The 20,976-nt window shown below is 54.9% G+C and overlaps 2 protein-coding genes across 6 annotated transcripts; both read left to right on the forward strand.

The window, feature by feature from the left end:
- The first annotated feature begins 636 nt into the window (after positions 1-636).
- LMBR1L (limb development membrane protein 1 like) lies at positions 637-13,475 on the forward strand. 4 transcript variants are annotated; one of them, XM_025477499.3, is made up of 17 exons: positions 640-1,014; positions 4,269-4,353; positions 5,434-5,467; positions 6,488-6,627; positions 6,819-6,922; positions 7,788-7,914; positions 8,688-8,756; positions 8,896-8,960; positions 9,289-9,361; positions 9,453-9,536; positions 9,632-9,708; positions 10,482-10,559; positions 10,705-10,778; positions 11,015-11,105; positions 11,206-11,272; positions 12,519-12,680; positions 12,878-13,475. In XM_025477499.3, exons 1-17 carry the CDS (start codon positions 943-945, stop codon positions 12,943-12,945), a joined length of 1,470 nt encoding a protein of 489 aa, XP_025333284.1. In that variant the 5' UTR covers positions 640-942; the 3' UTR covers positions 12,946-13,475. The 4 variants fall into 4 exon arrangements, with proteins under 4 accessions (XP_048958802.1, XP_025333284.1, XP_025333287.1 ...); XM_049102845.1 differs by lacking the exons at positions 12,519-12,680; positions 12,878-13,475 and adding an exon at positions 12,350-12,510 and having other exon boundaries at positions 637-1,014; XM_025477502.3 differs by lacking the exon at positions 5,434-5,467 and having other exon boundaries at positions 641-1,014; positions 4,252-4,353.
- Positions 13,476-15,151: 1,676 nt separating this feature from the next.
- DHH (desert hedgehog signaling molecule) lies at positions 15,152-20,023 on the forward strand. Of its 2 annotated transcripts, none has more exons than XM_049102847.1 (3): positions 15,152-15,762; positions 18,393-18,711; positions 18,976-20,023. In XM_049102847.1, exons 1-3 carry the CDS (start codon positions 15,460-15,462, stop codon positions 19,599-19,601), a joined length of 1,248 nt encoding a protein of 415 aa, XP_048958804.1. In that variant the 5' UTR covers positions 15,152-15,459; the 3' UTR covers positions 19,602-20,023. The 2 variants fall into 2 exon arrangements, with proteins under 2 accessions (XP_048958804.1, XP_025333290.1); XM_025477505.3 differs by having other exon boundaries at positions 15,156-15,762; positions 18,450-18,711.
- Positions 20,024-20,976: the final 953 nt, after the last annotated feature.

Below are 20,976 nucleotides of genomic sequence, written 5' to 3' on the forward strand. Positions count from 1 at the left end.
CTAATCATACCTTCCTCTGTAGGGCTGTCCTGATGTAAAAAGGAGATAAAAGTCTATAAAGTGAGGGGCACAGAGTAGGTGGTCAGCTAACATTGGACTCAGCCCCATTAAGCAATGATCCCCGTGGGTATTTCCTTACAAAGTGTCAGAGAGGTATTTCTGTGGTTGTCTATCCACTTCTCTCCAGTATTTGCTCCCCCACACACTAGGCCTCCCACAAGAGTGACTGAATGAAAACTCCTAGCACTGGAGCACGCCTCCCCCCCCCCCCCCCCCCATAGAAACACACTTTCAGAAAATGCTGCTACAGGCCTTGGATTACTGGGCAGCGGTACCTTCCAGAACCCCCTTGGTGCCCTCACATCCTGCTTGGCTGCCCTGGTCCAGATGGTTCATTTAACCACGGTCAAATTAAAATCTCAGTTGCTGGGAAAACGCAGGAACCGTCCTCTCTCAACCGCAGGGGCTGAAGCGAGCGAGCACCCTCAGACCCCAGAGATCCCGCCTCCCTCCACGGAGCGAGCCTATCAGCGTCCCTCTAGCGATGAGCGGCAGCTCCCTGGGAGCCAATGAACTCCGCTCGTTGGCAGAAACCCGCCCACCCTCGTGTCGTCAGTTGGTCTCCCGTAGATAGAACCAGCACCTGCGCTTCCTCGTAGCCAGCTTGTTGCAGGGTGTTTGCGTTGAAGTTGACTGAGACCGGACCTTAAAGGGGAGGGAGCAGGACGCGGGGCCGCGGCCCTTTAAATCGAGGCGCGTGGTGCCTGCCCCTTTAAGGCGTCCGGACGGCTGAATCTGAGCTCCCGATTACCCCGAGTTTCCGTCGCAGGCAGCGGGGAAAGGCTCCTCGGCTGGGTCCGGGTGCTTGGCGGCGGCGGCTTCCTCCGCGCTCGTCCTCCCCGGGCCCGGAGACACCCCCGCCCCAGTCATGCTGAGCAGAGTATGGAAGCAGCTGACTACGAAGTGCTGTCCGTGCGGGAGCAGCTATTCCACGAGAGGGTTCGCGAGTGCATTGTGAGTACGGACCCGGGCAGCAAGGGTGATACGGGGGCGAGCGGGGCCGAAGCCCGGGGGTCGCGGGCGGGGGGGTCGGGTCGGAGCGCGGGGGGCCGGGGCTCAGGGCCTGCGGGGGCCGGGGGCGAGCGGCGGAGGACGGCGCCGGGATCGGTTGGGCAGCTGCGCGGTAAACAAAGCCGCGGGTCGGTTTCCGTTCCTCCCCCGGCCCCGCCGCCCCGCCCCGCCCCGCCCCTCCCCCCCAGGCCCCCACCCCTCGCGGGGGGTTCGCGGCGCGGCTCCGCGAGTCCGCTGATTTCGACCGTCCTCCGAGAGCCTGAGACGGATGGGTCTGGTTGGGGGAGACCCCGCAAACTCCGCTGATGTTTGACGAAAGGGAGATGCCAGGAAAGACCTGGGAGGTGTAGGGGCGGCGTGCCAGAGGTACGGGGCACGCTGGTGGGCCTCCCACTTCGGAAGAAAGGACTCTTGTGGGATGGATTCTACTGCGTAGAGATGGAGAACAACTAAGTTGCCCCCCCTTCTTTTCCCCTCGTTGGTGCTTGTCGGACGCCCCCCCTCCGCCCCCCTCCCCCTCAAGCCGAGGTTCTAGCTCCCCAGCCATTCAGGGATTTCCCCTGTGAGTGGTTCCCCCCCCCCAGTGCCCCAAAGGCAGCAGGCTGTGCCTTACGCCCTCACTGCCTCCTAGGGCAACAGCTGAACCTGCCACACAGAGATGGACTCCTCTCTTCTGGGCCCCTGGGGAACCTTGGGGAACTTAGCTGCATCTGCCTCAGGGCTGCTTTCAATTCTCATCCCCCCCCCCCCCCCGTCTTTCCTCGGAGTTCCCCCCCCTCCCCAGAGTAGCCCTCACCCCCCAAATGCTAAAAAAGGCAAAAAAAGGAAAGGTTTGAAAGAATAGAAGTATTAATGAGGAGGGGGACCCACTGATGGAGTCATCCTTTGTTTTTCTCAGTCTGCCCTGGGCCGCTTCCAGGCCGGAGGGAGGGATAAAGTGAGCCATGACATAACTAGGTCTGCTCTTCTGTGTGAGGACTGAAAAGCAGGGACTGTATCAGTCCACGTGTGGAACTCCAGACCAACTTTCCTTGTGTGATTCTTAGTGGATAGTCCCACATGGTGAGGCTGGGTGTGTTGTGGAGAACACGCCCAGGCCTTGAGACAGTGTAGGGACAGAGCCCACATTCCTAGAGAACAGGGAGGGATGAGACCTTGGACAGAGAAGCAGCCTCCTAGATGTCTCCCCCACTCTTACTCCTATTAGCTGAGGACACCAGTGCCCGCCAAGGGCAGCCTGAAGCCTTCTGCTGCCTCCCCCACCTGGCTCTAGAGAATGACCTAGCCTCTGCTGGAACTGCGTGGAACTCCAGCCTGACCTTTTGAGCCCTCCCACCTTCCTGGCTATTACGCAATCCCAAGGACAGAGGGAGCACTAGGCAATTAGAAATCTTCAGTACAATCTGAGTAACTCATTCTACTCGGTTTCCCTAGTGTTAAAAGCTAAAACTTTGTTCTGGACCCATCACTCTTCTTGGGTCTCTTTGACTTCTTCCTTCCATGTGTAGATAACTGTGTGCAGATTGCCTGTGGGATCAGCTTCTTTTGGGGACTGGAGGACCCACGAGACTGATCCTGCTCTCTTGGCTTACTTATTTAAATGCAATAACATCTTGGGGTGTCTGGCTGGCTCAGTCGGAAGAGTGTACAACTCTTTAATCTCGTAGTTGTGAGTTTGAGCCCCACGTTGGGTGTAGAGATTACTTAAATAATTTAAAAAAATAATAAATGCGGGAACCCTGGGTGGCGCAGTGGTTTAGCGCCTGCCTTTGGCCTAGGGTGTGATCCTGGAGACCCGGGATCGAATCCCACGTCGGGCTCCCGGTGCGTAGAGCCTGCTTCTCCCTCTGCCTATGTCTCTGCCTCTCTCTCTCTGTGTGACTATCATAAATAAATAAAAAATTAAAAAATAATAATAATAAATGCAATAGCATCTCCTCAAGAACCTCTGGCTCTGATTGTAGAGCCAGGCCCACCAGTGCCTCCTCTCTTGGGCAACAGCAGCTTACTTGGGGTAGCGTAGGGATACATACATATGCAGAGTAACTTGGCCAAGTCCTGCCACAACTATGGAGTGGAGGGCTAGTTGCCCAGAGGGCATGGGACAGCCTGACTCTGGAGTTGGAAGTAGCTTGAATAGGGACAAGGAGTTGGTAGCCTTTATTTTTTTTTTATTTTATTTTTTTTTTAATTTTTTTTAACTTTTATTTATTTATGATAGTCACAGAGAGAGAGAGAGGCAGAGACACAGGCAGAGGGAGAAGCAGGCTCCATGCACTGGGAGCCCGACGTGGGATTCGATCCCGGGTCTCCAGGATCGTGCCCCGGGCCAAAGGCAGGCGCCAAACCGCTGCGCCACCCAGGGATCCCCAGTTGGTAGCCTTTAAAGAGGCTGATGTGGCTCTAGAAACGTTGTGGATTTTATTTATTTATTCATGAGAGACACCGAGAGAGGCAGAGACACAGGCAGAGGGAGAAGCAGGCTCCATGCAGGGAGCCCGACGTGGGACTCGATCCTGGGACTCCAGGATCACTCCCTGGGCCGAAGGCAGGGGCTAAACTGCTGAGCCACCCAGGGATCCCAGCATTGTGGATTTTAGATGTTGGGCCCCAACTAAGGTCTACTCTCAGGGCAGGGGATTAAATGAGACTCTGCTTTGGCCAAGAACAGACCTGATCTTTCAGGTCCCTGAATAAACACAGAGTAGACATTCTGACTTAGTCTAAGAACATGATTCCTACTTATTCTCTCCTGGAGCTTGGGTCAAAGTGGCAGCAGGGGCAAGGGGGGAACGGAGGAGACGAGTGTCAGGACAATGTAAACATCCCCTTCTTCCTGGAACCTGCTTCCCTTTTCAATAACACTAGGAGTAAAGTCCCTTTGGTTCTATGGCCTGTTTCAGGTATGTGTGCATATGTGTCTCTAGTTTTCTCGGCCTCTTTACCAATCAGTGTTCAGCTGAAGCTATTTTCTCCCAGAAAAACCTTCATAGGGCTAGACATAATGCTGTCTGGTCCTTCTTAAGGGGCCCTTGAGGCCCTGACTAGAAGAAAATCCTGGGGAAAAACATGGAACTCCTGGAAGTATGGAGCCTTGTTTTGGGACAGTGACCCCATAGAATTAATAGAGAGGCCACTGGGGCTGTGGAATGTGCTGGTTATTAGAGCTTCTCATCCTAGCTCACACTCTGCCACAGATCTCAACACTTCTGTTTGCGACACTCTACATCCTCTGCCACATTGCCCTGACGCACTTCAAGAAGCCTGCTGAGTTCACCACAGGTACCTGTGACTTCCCTCCCTTTTCCCTGCCCTCTGCCAGTGTTCCTGTTGCCATGGGGCCAGCCTCAGGGGAGTGGGCCCTTGGCGCCTGCTGGGAAAGGAAAAACTGGAGTCTTTGCCTCTTCTGCTTCCCTTTTTCCACAGGCAGGGGCAGGTGGTATAGTGGAAAGCCTAGACAGAAGGGTCTGCAACTAATAAAGCCACTGGGAAAGTCATATAACTTTCCTGAGCCTCAGTTCCATCCTCTGGAAAATGGGCCTAAGGGTTCTAACCAGTTCGTTGACATTGTGTGGACCAAAGGAGATGGTTCATGTGAAAGCCCTCTGTGAATCTAAAATGGACAGCTACAGGGTGAATGTTACCATGGGCACAAGCTCTGTCCTCTCCTCAACAAGGACACTCACACCGACCTGACCTAGGAGCAGAGGAACAGAAGACTTGCCTGACCACTGGGCCCCCCAGGACCGGGTGATGGTGGCCTTTCTCTTTATAAAGACCTAAGTGTCCTCAGATTGGAACTTTCCTACCTGTAGGCATTGTGTGATTTGGGGGGACACATTTCCCCCAATTCCTAGCCCCAGCCTGTCCAGATCATCCTGTCCTGGTCCTAGTCTTTACTCCCCTCCAGAAGGCTTCATGAACCCAAGAAGGGGTATAATTCTCCCAAGGACTTTCTCTGTGAGTCTCCTCACCACCCCACCCCCTTGCTTCATTTCCCTTTGCTGCACCCAGCCACTGATGTAACCAACCTCCCAGACCAGCTGTTTTTTTTTTATATTTTCAGCTTGCAAAGAGGAACCTGCAATGAGAGAGATCGTGGGGAGGGGGGAAGTAAGAGAATTTCTGGCTCGTACTCTTTCCACCTGGGACCACAGATCTTTAAGCTGCCACCTCAGCCAGAGAATAGGTTTGGGACTCATAGCATTTAACTCTCCCAGGGCCTCCTTTCCAGCTCTGCCTCTGTGGCCTAGGCCCTTCTTTCACGGGGCAAGGAAGGGGAAGTAGGGCACACTGCAGCACAGATGGCTCCCAGAGCTGCCCACTGATCTCTTGCCTCTTCCCCGTGCCTCTCTCTCGTAGTGGATGATGAAGATGCTACAGTCAACAAGATTGCGTAAGTGTTGCCGTCCCAGCTCCTGGCACTAGAACCCTTTAGAAGCTGGGATCTAGTGAGACTCCTAGAGCTCAGGGGAGAGCGGAGTGTCATGCAGTGAAGAGAGGGTTTCTGCTTCCACCCCATTTCTGGCTTGTTCCGGCTTCACCTCACTCTGGGGACGCTTGGAAAAGTTGTTGTTCCTGTATCCCTGGTTAGGCCAGGAGTTTCTGGGAGCCTCTTGGCCAGGAACTGTGTGTGAGCTGGGGCCTGAGTCACCGGAAATGATTCCAGCTTGGCTTCACCTCCCAGTGGCCATCAGGGAAGGAGTGGGGCAGCAATGTAGACCGATGGAATAGAGCAGGGGATGTGGAAAGTGGAACCCTTAAGGGCAGGGTGTGCTTGGTTTTGAGAGAAGGCTTTGCTCCAGGCTGTTATTATGCATTAGCACATATAGGGAAAATATAGAGATGGCCCCTCTGATCAACAGATTAAAAGAAGGCAAACTTACCCCCCTTGGTGGACCAACTAGCTAAAAATGTCTCTTCTTTTCACCTGAGGCAGCTCTGGACACAGGCCTCAGCTATGAAGCTGGGTTTCAGGTCCTTCTTCTCCCCCTTTGCCTAGTGCCTTCATGCAGGGCCTAGCTATATGGGGTGACTTTCCTCTTATTTGGGCTAGAGAAGGCAAGCTCAGAAATCCATATCTCTGAGCAGAGAAGACAAGTCCCTTAGCTTGGCATGCCTGATATACCTGGCAGGCATGTGTAGGAGGACCACATTCCTGGGGATAGTCTGGGCAAGTGTCACGGCCTATGACATGAATGCCTAAGGTGTGTCCATCCCTTGTGCCAAGGCTTCCCTGGAGGGGGAGTTTAGGGGACAATGGGTAGAGCCCTGGCTGGATGGCTCCTCCCATGGGTCTGTCACTGCTACAAGTAGTTCTAGGAGAAGCCATCGGTGCCCAGGGGGATGAGGAGGGCTTCTTGGGCCAAGGGAAGTGAGTGTCTAAGCAAGGGTACTACCCATTCTCTCTGCCCAGGCTTGAGCTCTGTACCTTTACCCTGGCTGTCGCCCTGGGTGCTGTCCTGCTCCTGCCCTTCTCCATTATCAGCAACGAGGTGCTGCTCTCACTGCCCCGGAACTACTATATCCAGTGGCTCAATGGCTCCCTCATCCATGGTATGTGGCTTCTGGTTCCAACCTGGGGTGGTGAGAGGGAATAGACTAGGTTCATGCAGACATAGACAGCCTCGGCTAATTAGTTGTGTATCACCCCATCCTTGCCCCCTCTCTGCCACCACATGGTCAGTCCCTAGTAGGTTGTTCCCCGCCTCCCGCCAATCACCTCTGCTTTTCCTTTTTTGCTCTAGGCCTCTGGAACCTTGTGTTTCTCTTCTCCAACCTGTCCCTCATCTTCCTCATGCCCTTTGCATACTTCTTCACTGAGTCCGAGGGCTTTGCTGGCTCCAGAAAGGTGAGTGGGGGATATATCAATCATCTAGGCAGGAAACAGAATTCCACTCAGGTGGTTCAACTGAAGAGATTTCATTTTACTTTATTGTGTTTTTATTTATTTAATTTTAATTTAATTTAATTTTTTTTGGAGAAGGGAAGGGCAGAGGGAGAGAGACAATCTTAAGCAGCCTCCATGCCCACACACAGCCCAACATGGGGCTTAGTCTCACAACACTGAGGTCATGACCTGAGCCGAAATCCAGTTGGCTGCTTAACTGACTGAGCCATCCAGGTGCCCCACTGGAAAGATTTTAACAAAGACTATTTGCAGAGGTTTAGTCAGAGTTAAGAGGATCAACAAAGAATTTGAGGTGCTACTGTCAGCAGGAAGTCATTACCACCCCTAGGCCTGTGGGAGCAAAAGGAAGAAATAGTTTCTGGAACCCATTGGTAGTTGAAGCTGGGAGGTGCTTCACAGCTACTGCTAAAACCATAGTGCCAAAGGTTGAAGGAAACTGAGGAAATACCTTGATCCCTCTCTCTTCCTGCCTTCCACCCTCTTGCCTGTCCTTCCCATTGGGCAAACCAAACCAGAGGGCAAAGAACTTGTGTGATGAAGCCCTTGGGGACCAGCCTCCCATGGCAGGGCAGGATGAGGAAGGGAACTGGGGAGGGGATTTGCAAATGAAAACTATTGGTATGGTATAAGAAATGGCCCTAGATGTAGGGTGGGAGGACAGGGTGATTTAGCGGAATAAGAGGGAGACGCCCTTCCCTGTCTCCTGAATCCAGTCCTTTCTGCTTTCCCAGCCAGGCTGCCATCCCATGTCTCCTTCCTTCCCCTGATGTTGATCCTGCCCCTTTCCTGTTGCCTCCTCCTATAGGGTGTCCTGGGCCGGGTCTATGAGACGGTGGTGATGTTGATGCTGCTCACCCTGCTGGTGCTGGGCATGGTATGGGTGGCATCAGCCATTGTGGACAACAACAAGGCCAGCCGGGAGTCACTCTATGGTGAGAAGGCCAGCTTCCTCCCTCCCCCTCCACCCAGGCTGAATGGCTCTGCAGTTGGCTGATATTCTCCTGCATGGAACAACTGTATCCCTCTAAGGTGGAGAAGATTGGGACCATGTTTCTTAGACTGAAATTTCAAACTGATGGATGTCAAGCCAAGTCCAACTTGCAGAAATGATCCATTGGGCCCATGCAATGATTAAAAATATAAATGAGTCAGTTGCTGACATGCAAAAGTTGAGAGATGTCACATTAATATCCAGATTTGTCGCTTTGCCTGACAAGATTGAGGATCCAACCACATCAGATTGCAGGGACTAGGCCTAATAACAGTTGTATTCTTTTTTTTTTTTCCATTTTATTTTTTAAAGATTTTGTTTATTTACTTGAGAGAGAGAACGAGAGAGAGAGCATGAGCCTGGAGGGAGGAGCAAAAGGAGAGGGACAAGCAGGCTCCCCGCTGAATAGGTAGCCCAATGTGGTCCTCGATCCCAGGCCTCCAGGATCATGACCTGAGCTGAAGGCAGACACTTAACCAACTGGGCCACCCAAGCACCCGAGCAGTTGTGTTCTTTAGATACGGCATAGGGCCTCCAGTTTGCTGTAGCCCCCACTGCTCCCTCTTCTGCTGACACTGGGCCAGCTTTCCTTATTTGCATTACTTGCCTAACCCCTGTAGGCTTATGTGTGGTGTCCTTGCTAGTCTCTGAGGCCCATCAACCCCCGGGAAGCTAGATGAAAGACCAGCTGACATACGTCTTTTTTACCCTTAGATTTCTGGGAGTACTACCTCCCCTACCTCTACTCCTGTATCTCCTTTCTTGGGGTCCTGCTGCTCCTGGGTGAGTGTTGAGGGTCTTGGAGGGAATGGGTGAGGTCTGTGGATCAAAGTAACCAGGGTGGAAGGAGAGAGGATGGAAGGACGGGTAGGGGAAGTGGTAGAGAAAAGGGCTGGCAGGTAACTGGCTCCTGTCCCTACAGTGTGTACTCCACTAGGTCTGGCCCGCATGTTCTCAGTCACCGGGAAGCTACTGGTCAAGCCTCGGGTACGTAGTGCTCCTTGCCCTTTGACTTCTGCAAAGCTGGAGCCAAACAGTGAAGCAACCCTATAGTTGTGCAGCACACGCCTTGCAAAAAGCCACAGCCTTTGTTGGCTCCTGTATCCTTCAACCTCATCATTTGGAGCTGGTCACCAGACATGCAAGGCAGAACAAAGGGCAATTGGGAGGGACTAGACAAAGCTTCTGGCCACAGGGTGGTGAATGAGAGTTGGGGGAAAGAATGAGACTGGAGACTGGGATGAGCAGGGGTCTCCTGGGGCCCTTGGGATCAGGGAGCCTCTGACAGTCAGTCCTTCCCTTTCCCCTGTCCCAGTTGCTAGAAGACCTGGAGGAGCAGTTGTATTGCTCAGCCTTTGAGGAGGCAGCTTTAACCCGCAGGATTTGCAGTAAGTCATGGTTCTCCTCAGCTGGGATGGTGGGTGTGGCTTGGGCAGGGGCCACAGGACTGAGAGGCAGCACCATCTTCTCTGCCCTCAGATCCCACCTCTTGCTGGCTGCATTTGGATATGGAGCTGCTGCACAGACAGGTCCTGGCTCTGCAGACACAGAGAGTCCTGCTGGGTATGTAGGTTGGTAGGGAATGGGATATCTGTGTTTCCCCAAGGAGAGTAGCCCTTCATTCTAGGTCCTTGCTAACAGCTTCCATTCCCGTACAGAGAAACGACGGAAGGCTTCAGCCTGGCAGCGGAACCTGGGCTACCCCCTGGCCATGTTGTGCTTGCTGGTACTGACGGTAGGTGTTCCGTTCCTGGTGGGGGTGAGGAATAACAGGCTCTTGACTGCTTTAGGTCTTCTCAGGGAAGAGAGAAGAGATGCAGGGACCCGATTATCATCAATAACCGTAGTTGCCCCTCACTGATTGCCCGCTCTGTGTCCTGCCCTGTACTGAGCATATCGATCCCCATTTTGTAGATGAAGAAACTGAGGAGTGAAGGAGTTTGCCTAAGGTCATACATGGCTGCTGAGTAGTTAATAGGCTTGCTCTGTGGTGAAAATAAGGCTTGAAATCAGTCCCTCCCCGCAACTTGCCATGCTCTAGACTTGGAAATAAGTTGTATTGGTCTAGGGGAAGAGGCACATTTTTTTTTCTTTTTTTTTTTTTTTTAAGATCTTATGTGTTTATTCATGAGAGTCACAGAGAGAAAGGCAGAGACATAGGCAGGAGAAGCAGACTCCCTGCGGGGAGCCCAATATGGAACTCAATCCCGGGACCCTGGGATCACAGGATCACACCCTGAGCCAAAGGCAGACGCTCAACCACTGATCCACCCAGGCACCCCAAGGCACATTTTTCTAGTCGAATTTTTTACAGTCCTTCCACCCTGAAAGGGTGTGTTTTATCGTACCCTCAAAGGTGCTCTGTTGCTAGCAGTGGCCTTGAACAGGTCCCACACAGCTAATGGAAAACTGAAAATGTTGGACCAGAGTATCTGTTCTTAACATTCAACTCCAAATACAACTGTGGGCTGGGGCAGGAATGGGAGTCCATGATCTTGCTTCACACAGGGCCTCTCTGTGCTCATTGTGGCCATCCACATCCTGGAGCTGCTCATCGATGAGGCTGCCATGCCGCGGGGCATGCAGGTACCAGGCAGCGTATTCTTGGGGGAGGGCTTAAGAAAGCCTGGGGTGAGAGACCGAAGCCGAGGCCAGAGGGAAGTCTGGGTGTGGGTGCTGGGTGGTGCTCCTGGTAGGGAGTACTCCAGAGCGACACTACTCTTTCTCTCAGGATGCCTCCCTGGGCCAAGTCTCCTTCTCCAAGCTGGGTTCCTTTGGTGCCGTCATTCAGGTTGTACTCATCTTGTATCCTTCTGGACACTCACCATTGCCTCACTGGACACCCACCAGTTCGCTGACCCTGTCTCCTGGGACTGTGGTGGGGACGATGGGGAAGGGGGCAAGACTTTACCAACCTAGGATTCAGAAAGAAGGAAATTACTTTATTTGAAAGGAGGGTCAAGGGAGAGGTCCATTCCCTTTGAGATGAGGCATTAATCCTTCCTTGGGGGCTAGCCAGTTCTTCCTTAACCCAGTGGCAGTTACCTGATGATATCCTCAGTTGTGGGATTCTACAGCTCTCCATTCTTCCGGAGCCTGCGGCCCAGATGGCATGACACAGCTATGACACAGGTAGCTGGGCAGGAATAGAGGAAGCCTCTGGGGGCATGCATGGGCTCTAGGTGCTGGTAGCTTTGCTACCCTCACCTTTCCTTTCCTTACTTCCACCTAGATAATTGGGAACTGTGTCTGTCTCCTGGTCCTAAGCTCAGCACTTCCGGTCTTTTCTCGAACCCTGGGTAAGTAGCAAAAGGAGGTAAGGGAATTGGCTTTTTCTGAGTACCTACTGGTGCTAAGCATATACTTTATATATGTGCTCTAATTCCCACAGCAAACCTACAAGAAGGTATTACCCCCATTATACAGATGGAGAAATTGAGGCTCTGTAAAATGCCTGTGCTGAGCTTCAAAATAGTGTTACTTCAAAGCTCACACTTTTCCATTAGCTACATCCCACGGCTTCCCTATTTACTTCCATTTTTTGGTGGAGAAGCACCACATTCCCCCAAATCTTCCAATGGGCTGGATCCTCTAATACATATTCTCATTTTATAAAGACAAGAAGCAAAGAAGCTAATTGATTTACGTAGTTATATAACTAGCTTGAAGCAAGGCCAAGTTAGACTAGAACACCTTGTCTCTTAAACACCAGTCCAGTGCTTTTTCCACACATTGGGACATCAAATAATACACTCTGTCCTTCTCCCATAGTTAGAGCTCTCATCTAGAATTGCCTGCTAAAAGCATGCAAAAGTGTAATAGTTCCCCCCAAGGGTAGTATGGGAGTTGCAGAGATCATCACCCCTCCACCACATCATCAACCATATATCCTAAATGATTTAGTATTCGCATCAGTTCTGTTTGGTTCTTTACTTCATATTGTCTCCACTATAGCATTCTACTTAATTCCAGGGATTCAGTAGAAAACTAGGCTTGTGGGTCTACTGGTTAGTTCCTTTAGGTTGTATGTAGGTAAGAATATTATTTTAAGTGGGAGATAGCCCTAAAACTTGGACTTGGGATGACATTATGATGATTAAGGGCTCAGGCACTGTTAGAATAGTGCTTGACGCATATAGTACTTGATGTGTGTTGTCTCATTTAATTCTCACAGTCCCATTATTTTCTCTATAGTTAAGGAAACTGAGGCACAAATTTAAGGAATCTGCTGCAGATCACAGTTAGGGGTGGGGTTTGGATCTGAACCCAGGCAGCCTCATTAGAGTCGGAGTCTTAGGCTCCACACTGGAGGAGAAGATGCCAAACTCTGGAAGGGAAGGTGGAGCAAGCCTCGCTGCTGACACTTTCTTCAACAGCCATAACTCCCTCTGAGACAGTTGGGAAGAAGGAATAATTAACGCTTAGGAAGAGGCCAACCTATCGACTGCAGTGTTGAGATATGGCCACTAGGAGGCAGCAGAAAGCTGGGCTCTCAGCCAGGAAGGAGCTGGGGAGCCCACTCCCACCCTGGCCTCTGTACTTCAGGGCTCACTGACTTTGACCTGCTGGGTGACTTTGGACGCTTCAACTGGCTGGGCAATTTCTACATCGTGTTCCTCTACAACGCAGCCTTCGCGGGCCTCACCACTCTCTGTCTGGTGAAGACTTTTACCGCGGCTGTGCGGGCAGAGCTGATCCGGGCCTTTGGTGAGAGGAGTGGGGGTGTGGGCTAATGGGGTGGCTGTGAGGCGGGGCCCTCTGGAACCATGGTCATCCAGGCAGGAGGGATGGTATGCTCTCTGCTTTGTTTGTAAGGCATCTCATATACCCATACTGTGGCTTGGTTGCCTTATCCCCAAGACTAGACCTGTACCCTGCTTTTGACTGCCCTCCGTCTTCTCCAGGGCTGGACAGATTGCCGTTGCCTGTCTCCGGTTTTCCCCGGGCATCTCGGAAGACCCAGCACCAGTGACTTCCAGCTGGGAGTGGGAGGGAGAAAACTGGACACTGCCATCTGCTGCCCAGGCCTGGAGGGGCGCCCGGGGGTGGGTGGACCTCAGGACCTGGAATCTGAGAGGGTGGTAGAGGGGAGCTGAGCTGTCTGCACTGTTGCATAATCTGAGCCAGAGTTTGGGACCAGGCTCCCCCGCTTTTCCAGATATAACTGTGGGCCTCAGTATGGGGCAGGGCTGAGTGACTGGGTCTGGCTCCTGGTCCCAAATCTGTTTACACATCAATCTGCCTCACTGCTGTTCAGGGCCATGCCCGTAGCCATGTTTACATGATTTGATGTGCAATAGGGTGGGGTGGGGACAGGGGAGAGACTGAGCTGGGAGCAGACTTGGGAGGCAGATTGTCTCCCTTGCCTCTGGCCCAGCAGAACCTAAGCACTGTGCTATCCTGGAGGGGCTTTGGACCATCAGAGGGACAAGGGCATAGGGAAGAAGCGACCACAACCATGAGCAATAAAGTTGATCCCAGGGTTTGTTTTGGTTTTTTAAAGGGCCTGTCTTTGTGTCTGTTGAACAATTCCCACCAATTCTGAGTCTACCAACTGAGAAAAATGAGAGATCCTACCTACCATCCTTTCCCTTCTCCATCTGCATTCTGAGTATCTTTTAGGGACTTGGGTTTAGTGTTAGTTAGGTCATACAATTAGACAGTAAAAGCTCCTCCTCCCTTAGCCTTGCTTAAAGCTGACTGGTCCCCTGATTCTTCCTTATACTCCTGCCTTGTTTTTGTGCCTTGGTTATTGGGAGTAGGTGGGCATGGGTGTAGGAGTAGGATAACTTCCCCCTCTATGCACACAACATCCTCAGCCCTGTCCTCCCTGACGTGGCTTGCATGTAAAATGAAAGAAGACTGACTGACAAGGGTTTGTGGTTTGCAGAGAAGAAGGTAACTGTCTTCCCAGAGGCTATCAGTGCCTAGAACACTAGGCAAGCCCCCCTCTGTGTGTGGGGGAGGTGGGGACAAAGTCTGCTCCAGGTGACACAGATTGTGCACTGTGCAATTTCAAGGGGCCACCATTCACCTCATGGTCTTACATATGGTTACTAGGACTATTTTCTTGCAAATGGCACCTATCTTAAGGAAGGACCACTTTTTTCTAGTATACACGAAGTTGCTGTAAGTGCTAGCCATGGAGCTGAGAGAGCAGTAGTATAGATTACCAAAAAAGTGTAGTTGCCACAGATACTTGCTGGGTGGCCTACTGTAGGCCAGGCAGTTAGCCTTGGGGATTCAGTTTTGTATTTAAGAATTGCTTTGTCTAGAAGGGTGATACAATTCTAATACTACAATGGTTGGCAGTTAATTACTGGTTCTCAGGCAAACAGGTGGGCAGTGTCAGGACATCAGGGAGGCCTTCTTAGAGAAAGTGATTTCTAAATGATAATAGATTGGTGGGTGAAGTGTTGCAGGCTCAAAGCCTCTCAGATGAGACTTGAGTGATCCGAAGTAGAGCCAGCCCCAGGGGGTCCAGAGAGGGAGCAAGCTAAAGAGGTGCCTAGATGGAAGGGAAAGGGAAAAGACCATTAGTCGGTTAGAGACTATGACTTGAAGTACCGACTGCCCTCCAGTAGCTTCTAATTGACAAGTTATGCATTTGAAAAGAAGCAGCCCTTGGGTGTCTGGCAAGGACAAGATGGGACAGAAGCTTGAAGTCCAGAACCAGATTATAACTGATTCTGAGGGAAGCTCTCAGCAGAAAGCTGCAAAGTCACCGGAGAAAATGGTCCCCTGGCACCTACCCCTTCCAGTCCTGGTTAGTACTGCCACAAGGAGGAGAGATGAAAGTGGAGGAGGTTTGGGGAGGACCATGGAGAAGAACGTCTCTGGTTGTATGCCCAAAGAGCTTGGCTGGCCTTGGGCAGAAACTGGAGCCCATACTTCCTGGATGATAGCAGAGGACAATGGGCTGCCAGGATAGGCTTTGGGAGAGTAAAGATCCGATTCAAGTACCAGAGGAGGGTGTTCTGGTGCCAAGCTTAGGCTTGGGAGTAGGATGCTTATCCAGGCAGCTAAGGACTGAAAAGCTACTAGGATTTCTTAAACAGGTGCCTGCCTGGTTTCCAGGATGGGACACGCTTCAGTCGTGAAATGGACCAGCGGTGACCGGCTAGAGCCCCCGCCCCGGTGGGAGGGGGCGGGACGGTCCTGGGAGAAGGGCGGGGGGCGGGGCCAGGGGCCACTTAAGGCGGAGCAGGGCGTTCTGGCAGCGCCGGAGCCGGGCAGCGGAGCCAGGCTGGGCTGGCACTCACCCACGACCCCCCTTCCCTGCTATGATGGCCCGTCAGTAGCAGGTTCCAGACCCCCCGGGGGCATGCGGGCAGCGCCGGCGGCGGCCAGGTGCGCAGAGCCACAGGAGCTCTAGGGCACTCGGGGCAGCTCTGCCTGCTGCGCTCTCTGGTGCCGGGGGAGATGCCCAACTGAGGGGCGAGCTGTAGGACAAGAACGTTCCCTCTGGCCAGAGTCCTCTGCATCCATGGCGCTGCCGGCCAGGCTGGTGCCCCTGTGCTGCTTGGCACTCCTGGCGCTGCCCGCCCAGAGCTGCGGGCCGGGCCGGGGGCCGGTGGGCCGGCGCCGCTACGTGCGCAAGCAGCTCGTGCCGCTGCTCTACAAGCAATTTGTGCCCAGCGTGCCCGAGCGGACCCTGGGCGCCAGTGGGCCTGCCGAGGGGAGAGTGGCGAGGGGCTCTGAGCGCTTCCGGGACCTGGTGCCCAACTACAACCCGGACATCATCTTCAAGGATGAGGAGAACAGTGGTGCAGACCGCCTGATGACCGAGGTAAGCTGGACCTCGCCCCACCTGTGCCAGGGCACTGCCAGCTCGTGCGCAGCCCGGGAGGGTGGTGAGCTGGGCTTCATCCACGGGGACCTTAACCTCAAAGGTTGCCTCTCCCTACCCTTCCACCGCTCCCCACCCCTTCCCCCCCAAAACCCCAAAGCCGTGCTTACTGGGCTCAGTGATCAGAAGGGATCCCAACCGGGGAGGCTGGAATGGGGAGGGGAGGAGGGACTAGTGAGAGTGAAGCCCGGAGAGACGGCGAGGGCGGGGAAAAGAGGATGGCGGCCGGCGAGACGGGAAATGGCTGAGGCGTGGACCGGGGGTCAGCTACCGAGCCAGGCAGGAAGGGCTGGGGTGAGCTGGGGGCCAGGAGCTGGCCAGGCCGCAGCAGAAAGCTCTACCCTTAGCCTGGCTCCTGACCGGATTGTGGAAAAGCTCTGTGGGCTACAGAGACTGAAGGAGCCAAGTGGAAAGGGGGTGGCCAAGGGTTAGGTCACCAGGCCATCTACCTGAGAAGGGACTGGGCGGGAATCGTCTTCAGCACGGGGGAGGCATCCTAGAACCAAGGCAAGACTATTCTAGAGCCTAAACGACTGTCTTGGGTGAAGATAGTCCTCAATGGGAAGAACAGATGGGCCCACCTGAGAATCAAAGTGCTCCGGCATCCGTCAAGCTCAGGGGGGTTTACCTCCTGGGGGGTTACCTCAAGGGGTTTCCTTGGGATTAGAGAATTAAATTCAACTAGCATGTATCGAGCCTCTGCTGCAGGTTGGAACCTAAGCGACCTAGGATGGGAGGTGAGCGATGCCCTGCGAGTGAAGGGCCACCCTCTGGCCAATGATCTCAAATATCAGACCTGGAAGGAAACTTGGAAGTCATTCTTCCACCTCCTCGCTTCAATTTTGCAGCTGAGAGCTGGGCCCCAAGAGGAAAAGCGATTTAATCAAAGTCTTAAAACTAATTAGTGGCATGGCTGGGACTAGAATTCAGCACTCCTGATTCTAAGTCTATACACTTTCCATTACACCACCTAATTGTGTATGGAGTGGGGAGCTGGAGGGAGAGGGAGTGGCGCGGATTTCCTCCGATTAATTGCCATAGTTTTCCAGGTTACTTTGTTAGGAAAACCTGTCCAGGGGAGAAAGAATTCCTTCTACTACTACTCGGAGATTAGGAAAGGGACACTCCTTCCCTCCTTGGTCATGGAATAGTGTGGCCCTGTCGCCTGGCTGCCACCTGCAGCAGAGGGTCCAGAACAAGGGACAGGCCCAGGAGGGGCTCTGACGAGGCCTGGGAACCCCTCGGTCCTGCTTATCTCCCACACCCTGGCTGCAAAAGGCCTCCATTGAGTTGGCTTTGCACTGGGCTGCTGCCCCCGCAGGTCAAGGCCCCAGGGCCTCCTTGGGGGACAAAACGACAAAAAGTTGGAAGGAGTTACCACTTTTCCTGTCTTCCCCTCCCCTGCTCTCCAACCCTGCGGAGGTGTAGAAAACTCGGGAAGAAGGGAAGGAGGAAAGTGCCCCTTTGGCACTTAGGAGAAAACCAAGTCTGAGGTGAGAGGTCGGAGCGGGGAGAAGAAAAGGAAACTGTCCTCTCTGCGCCTCCTCCCGCCGTCGGTGCCGTGGTGCGCGCCAAGGTCTCCGGCTCCCAGACGAGAGCCGCCCAGATAACCGCGGTCTCACTCCCCCGGGCGCAGGCTTCCAGCCACCGCGGCTCTGCCTCCTCTCCACTCCCACCCTGCAGGGGGCCCCCCAGTTCCGCGCAAGGGCAGCTCCCGCTAATCTCAGGTGCTGCTCCCACGCCTTTCGCGGCTGCATCTGGAGCAGGGATGGAGAGCCGGGGCTCGCGGCTGGCAGGGCCGGAGCTGGAATTGGGAGGGCCGGTCGCGCTGGGGGAGGGGGCCCGGCGGGCGGGAGCAGGGATGGGGGGCGCGGCTTTCTGCCCTTTCCTCTCCCGGAGCCGGGGCGGCTCAAAAGCGCCTTTGTGGATGGAGCTGCTGAGTCCGCTTCTCCCGGCGCGTCCCCGGCCTCGGCCCGGGATTCTCGCTCGGTTAAGTCATCCGGGAGAATGGCCATTGTACTTCGCGCGGCCCCCGCCACCCAAACCCTTTTTCCAGCAGCCTTGGTCCCGCACGGCTCGGCTCGGGCACCTCTGTGGGGGGCACTCGCACCACGAAGGGGTTAATGCTAGGGGCCGAAAGGAGGAGGAGGAAGGAAGGAAGGAAGCGATGCCCGGTGCCAGGGAAGGCAACGAAACAAAAGATGAATCAGGCGGAGGGAGGGCAGCCGGGGCTTGGGGCGGGGGCCAGCCTCAAACAGGGGCTCCTCTCGGGGCTCCGGGCTGCCCAGCCCCTCCCTGCCCGAGCTGCCACCCGCCCGCTCAGCTCCTGCCCTCTCCCAGGTTGAGCCGAGGTCCCTTAATGAGTGAGCGGCGGGCGTCGAAAGTGGGCATGGATAGGCACCCCCTCTCGATCCCTGGGGCGACCCCACCGTCCTCCCACAAACGCTCCGGGAAGGAAGTGCATATTGGCCACTACACCTCTTCGGGTTCTCGCTTCCCCAGGACACTCAGAAGCTGGGAGGAAGTGGTGTGGGGCCAGGAAAACAAGGAACCGACCCCCTTCCGTCCAGGTCCCTTCTTGCCCCGGCGGTGGCAGCGAGGAGACTGACTCCTTTATTCCCCGCCAGCGCTGTAAGGAGCGCGTGAACGCCTTGGCCATTGCGGTGATGAACATGTGGCCCGGAGTGCGCCTCCGGGTGACCGAGGGCTGGGACGAGGACGGCCACCACGCGCAGGACTCGCTCCACTACGAGGGTCGTGCCTTGGACATCACCACGTCGGATCGCGACCGCAATAAGTATGGGCTGCTGGCGCGCCTGGCGGTGGAGGCCGGCTTCGACTGGGTCTACTACGAGTCCCGCAACCACGTCCACGTGTCGGTCAAAGCCGGTACAGTAGGGGGTGGGTGGTGAGGTCCGCCCAAAGACCGCTCCTTCCGGGAAACTGAGGCTGCGCAGCTCTGGGGCGACGCTAGGGGAGACCAAGCGGGCGTTAGTGTTGTAACACCCCCCCCCCCCCCGCAAGGTTGGGGCCAGATCCGTGGGAAATTACACGTCCCGGGACTGGCGAGGTCTGCCCCGGGCTTGACCCGCATCTCTCAGAATCTGGAACCGCTGGTCTCGATTCAGTCCTCGCTGTGCTTGTTCCCTGCAGATAACTCGCTGGCGGTCAGGGCCGGCGGCTGCTTTCCGGGAAATGCCACCGTGCGCCTGCGGAGCGGCGAGCGGAAGGGGCTGCGGGAACTGCATCGCGGAGACTGGGTGTTGGCGGCCGACGCGGCCGGCCGGGTGGTGCCCACGCCCGTTCTGCTCTTCCTGGACCGGGACTTGCAGCGCCGGGCCTCCTTCGTGGCTGTGGAGACCGAGCGACCCCCGCGCAAGCTGTTGCTCACGCCCTGGCACCTGGTGTTCGCGGCTCGGGGGCCCGCGCCCGCGCCCGGCGACTTTGCCCCGGTGTTCGCGCGCCGGCTGCGCGCGGGGGACTCGGTGCTGGCGCCCGGCGGGGACGCGCTGCGGCCGGCGCGCGTGGCCCGGGTGGCAAGGGAGGAAGCCGTGGGCGTGTTCGCGCCGCTCACGGCCCACGGGACGCTGCTGGTCAACGACGTGCTGGCCTCGTGTTACGCGGTTCTGGAGAGTCACCAGTGGGCGCACCGCGCCTTCGCCCCGTTGCGCCTGCTGCACGCGCTCGGGGCGCTGCTTCCGGGCGGGGCGGTGCAGCCCACGGGCATGCACTGGTACTCTCGGTTCCTCTACCGCTTGGCGGAGGAGCTACTGGGCTGAGCGCGACGGACACGGAAGCCTCGAGGCGCCTGCTCAAACCCCGGCGTGCGGGCGGAGAGCTGGGGGAGTGGGCAGCAGAGGATGCTGACTCGGGGGTGGGGGAGGAGGGGAGGCGGAGAACCAGAGGCAAGCCTGGACCGCTTGGTGTGGGGGCAGCCTCCACCCGAGAGGAGATCCTGGGTCCTAGGTAGATGGTGGGTACTCCTTGACGAGGACTGTTTCGCCTCTTCCTCCTCAGTGCCTCAGCCCCACCCGATTATTTTATTTTATTTTCTATTTATAAATTGTAATATAATGACCTGCTTGCCCCGCCTGGCAAGGTGAGGGGCCAGGGCACGGCGTTAACACTGTTTGACACAGCCAGCCAATCTGATGTCTGACATTTTCCTACAGGTGGGCTAATAAAGGGAAGGCTTGCAGGAGCTTATTGGAAAATCTCTGTATTCAGGGGGTGATTCACCTCAGGAGGAGGGGAGAAGGGGACCAACCCTGAGTCACTACCCTACATCTGACTCCTCCTTCCTTACCCAGCAGCTCTTCCTGCCTGCTTCCTCCCCTCAGAGGGGGCATCCCAGTCCATCAGCAACTGGAGACCAGAAGAATCCTCCTCTTTTCTAGGCTGTTGGCCCCTTCTCCCACCCAGAGAGGACCAGAATTCTACCTGCATGACGCATACCGAACAGAGGGGCCAGGGATGTTGAAGGAGCAAGAGGGTCCACGCATGTCCTCTCTGGTTCATAGTGGCTCCAGCAAGGTCTCAGGCCGTTACATTACTGCTACTCGGAGAATTCTGGTCCCTGATTGTTAGGCTGCAGTCCTAGTCCCTCCCTGAAGGCTGCAAAGAATCAGCCTAGCTCCCATCCTACCCTGGTGTCAGAGTCTGGATAGGGATGATGTTTTATTCTGGGATGTCACTGGACCAACTGATGGTCCTTGGGAATCCCTAGCTAATTTATAACTGATAGTCCCCATGCACTCTTGATCAAGAGAAAGAACGAGAACAGAGGGCTGGAACCTATCTCTCCTGAAGGAGAGAGAACAGCTTCAAGCCCTGGCGTATGTGTGTTTAGGGGGAGGAGGGAAGGCTCTCCATGCAAGGGCCTATAGGTATTACAACCTGAGTGCTCTTCTTGATCGCCTCTCCTAGTTGTTTCTCTTGGCTTCCTCCACCATCCCCCTCTTCCTCCTCCCCTTCTCCAGGCTCTGCCTCCCCCACCTGAGTGTTCCTGGAACCTGCAGGTTCCAAGGCAGCCAGAGAGGCAGGAACTCAGACAGGTGCCCCGAGTTAGGAATGGAAGCTCAGAGGAAGTTGGACTTCAGTGGAAGGGGAATGAATGTCTGTGCTGGAGGGGATGGAGGGGTTTGGTCATACCAC

Source organism: Canis lupus, chromosome 27, assembly GCF_003254725.2.
Source record: "Canis lupus dingo isolate Sandy chromosome 27, ASM325472v2, whole genome shotgun sequence".
NCBI lineage: Eukaryota > Metazoa > Chordata > Mammalia > Carnivora > Canidae > Canis > Canis lupus.

Coding starts and splice junctions, on each gene's coding strand:
- LMBR1L (XM_025477499.3), top strand. CDS start 943: ATGGAAGCAGCTGACTACGAAGTGCTGTCCGTGCGGGAGCAGCTATTC. Junction 8,757..8,895: donor TGGGGTCCTGCTGCTCCTGG/GTGAGTGTTGAG, acceptor CTGTCCCTACAG/TGTGTACTCCACTAGGTCTG. Junction 9,362..9,452: donor TTTAACCCGCAGGATTTGCA/GTAAGTCATGGT, acceptor CTCTGCCCTCAG/ATCCCACCTCTTGCTGGCTG.
- DHH (XM_049102847.1), top strand. CDS start 15,460: ATGGCGCTGCCGGCCAGGCTGGTGCCCCTGTGCTGCTTGGCACTCCTG. Junction 15,763..18,392: donor CAGACCGCCTGATGACCGAG/GTAAGCTGGACC, acceptor CCTTCCGTCCAG/GTCCCTTCTTGCCCCGGCGG. Junction 18,712..18,975: donor CCACGTGTCGGTCAAAGCCG/GTACAGTAGGGG, acceptor TGTTCCCTGCAG/ATAACTCGCTGGCGGTCAGG.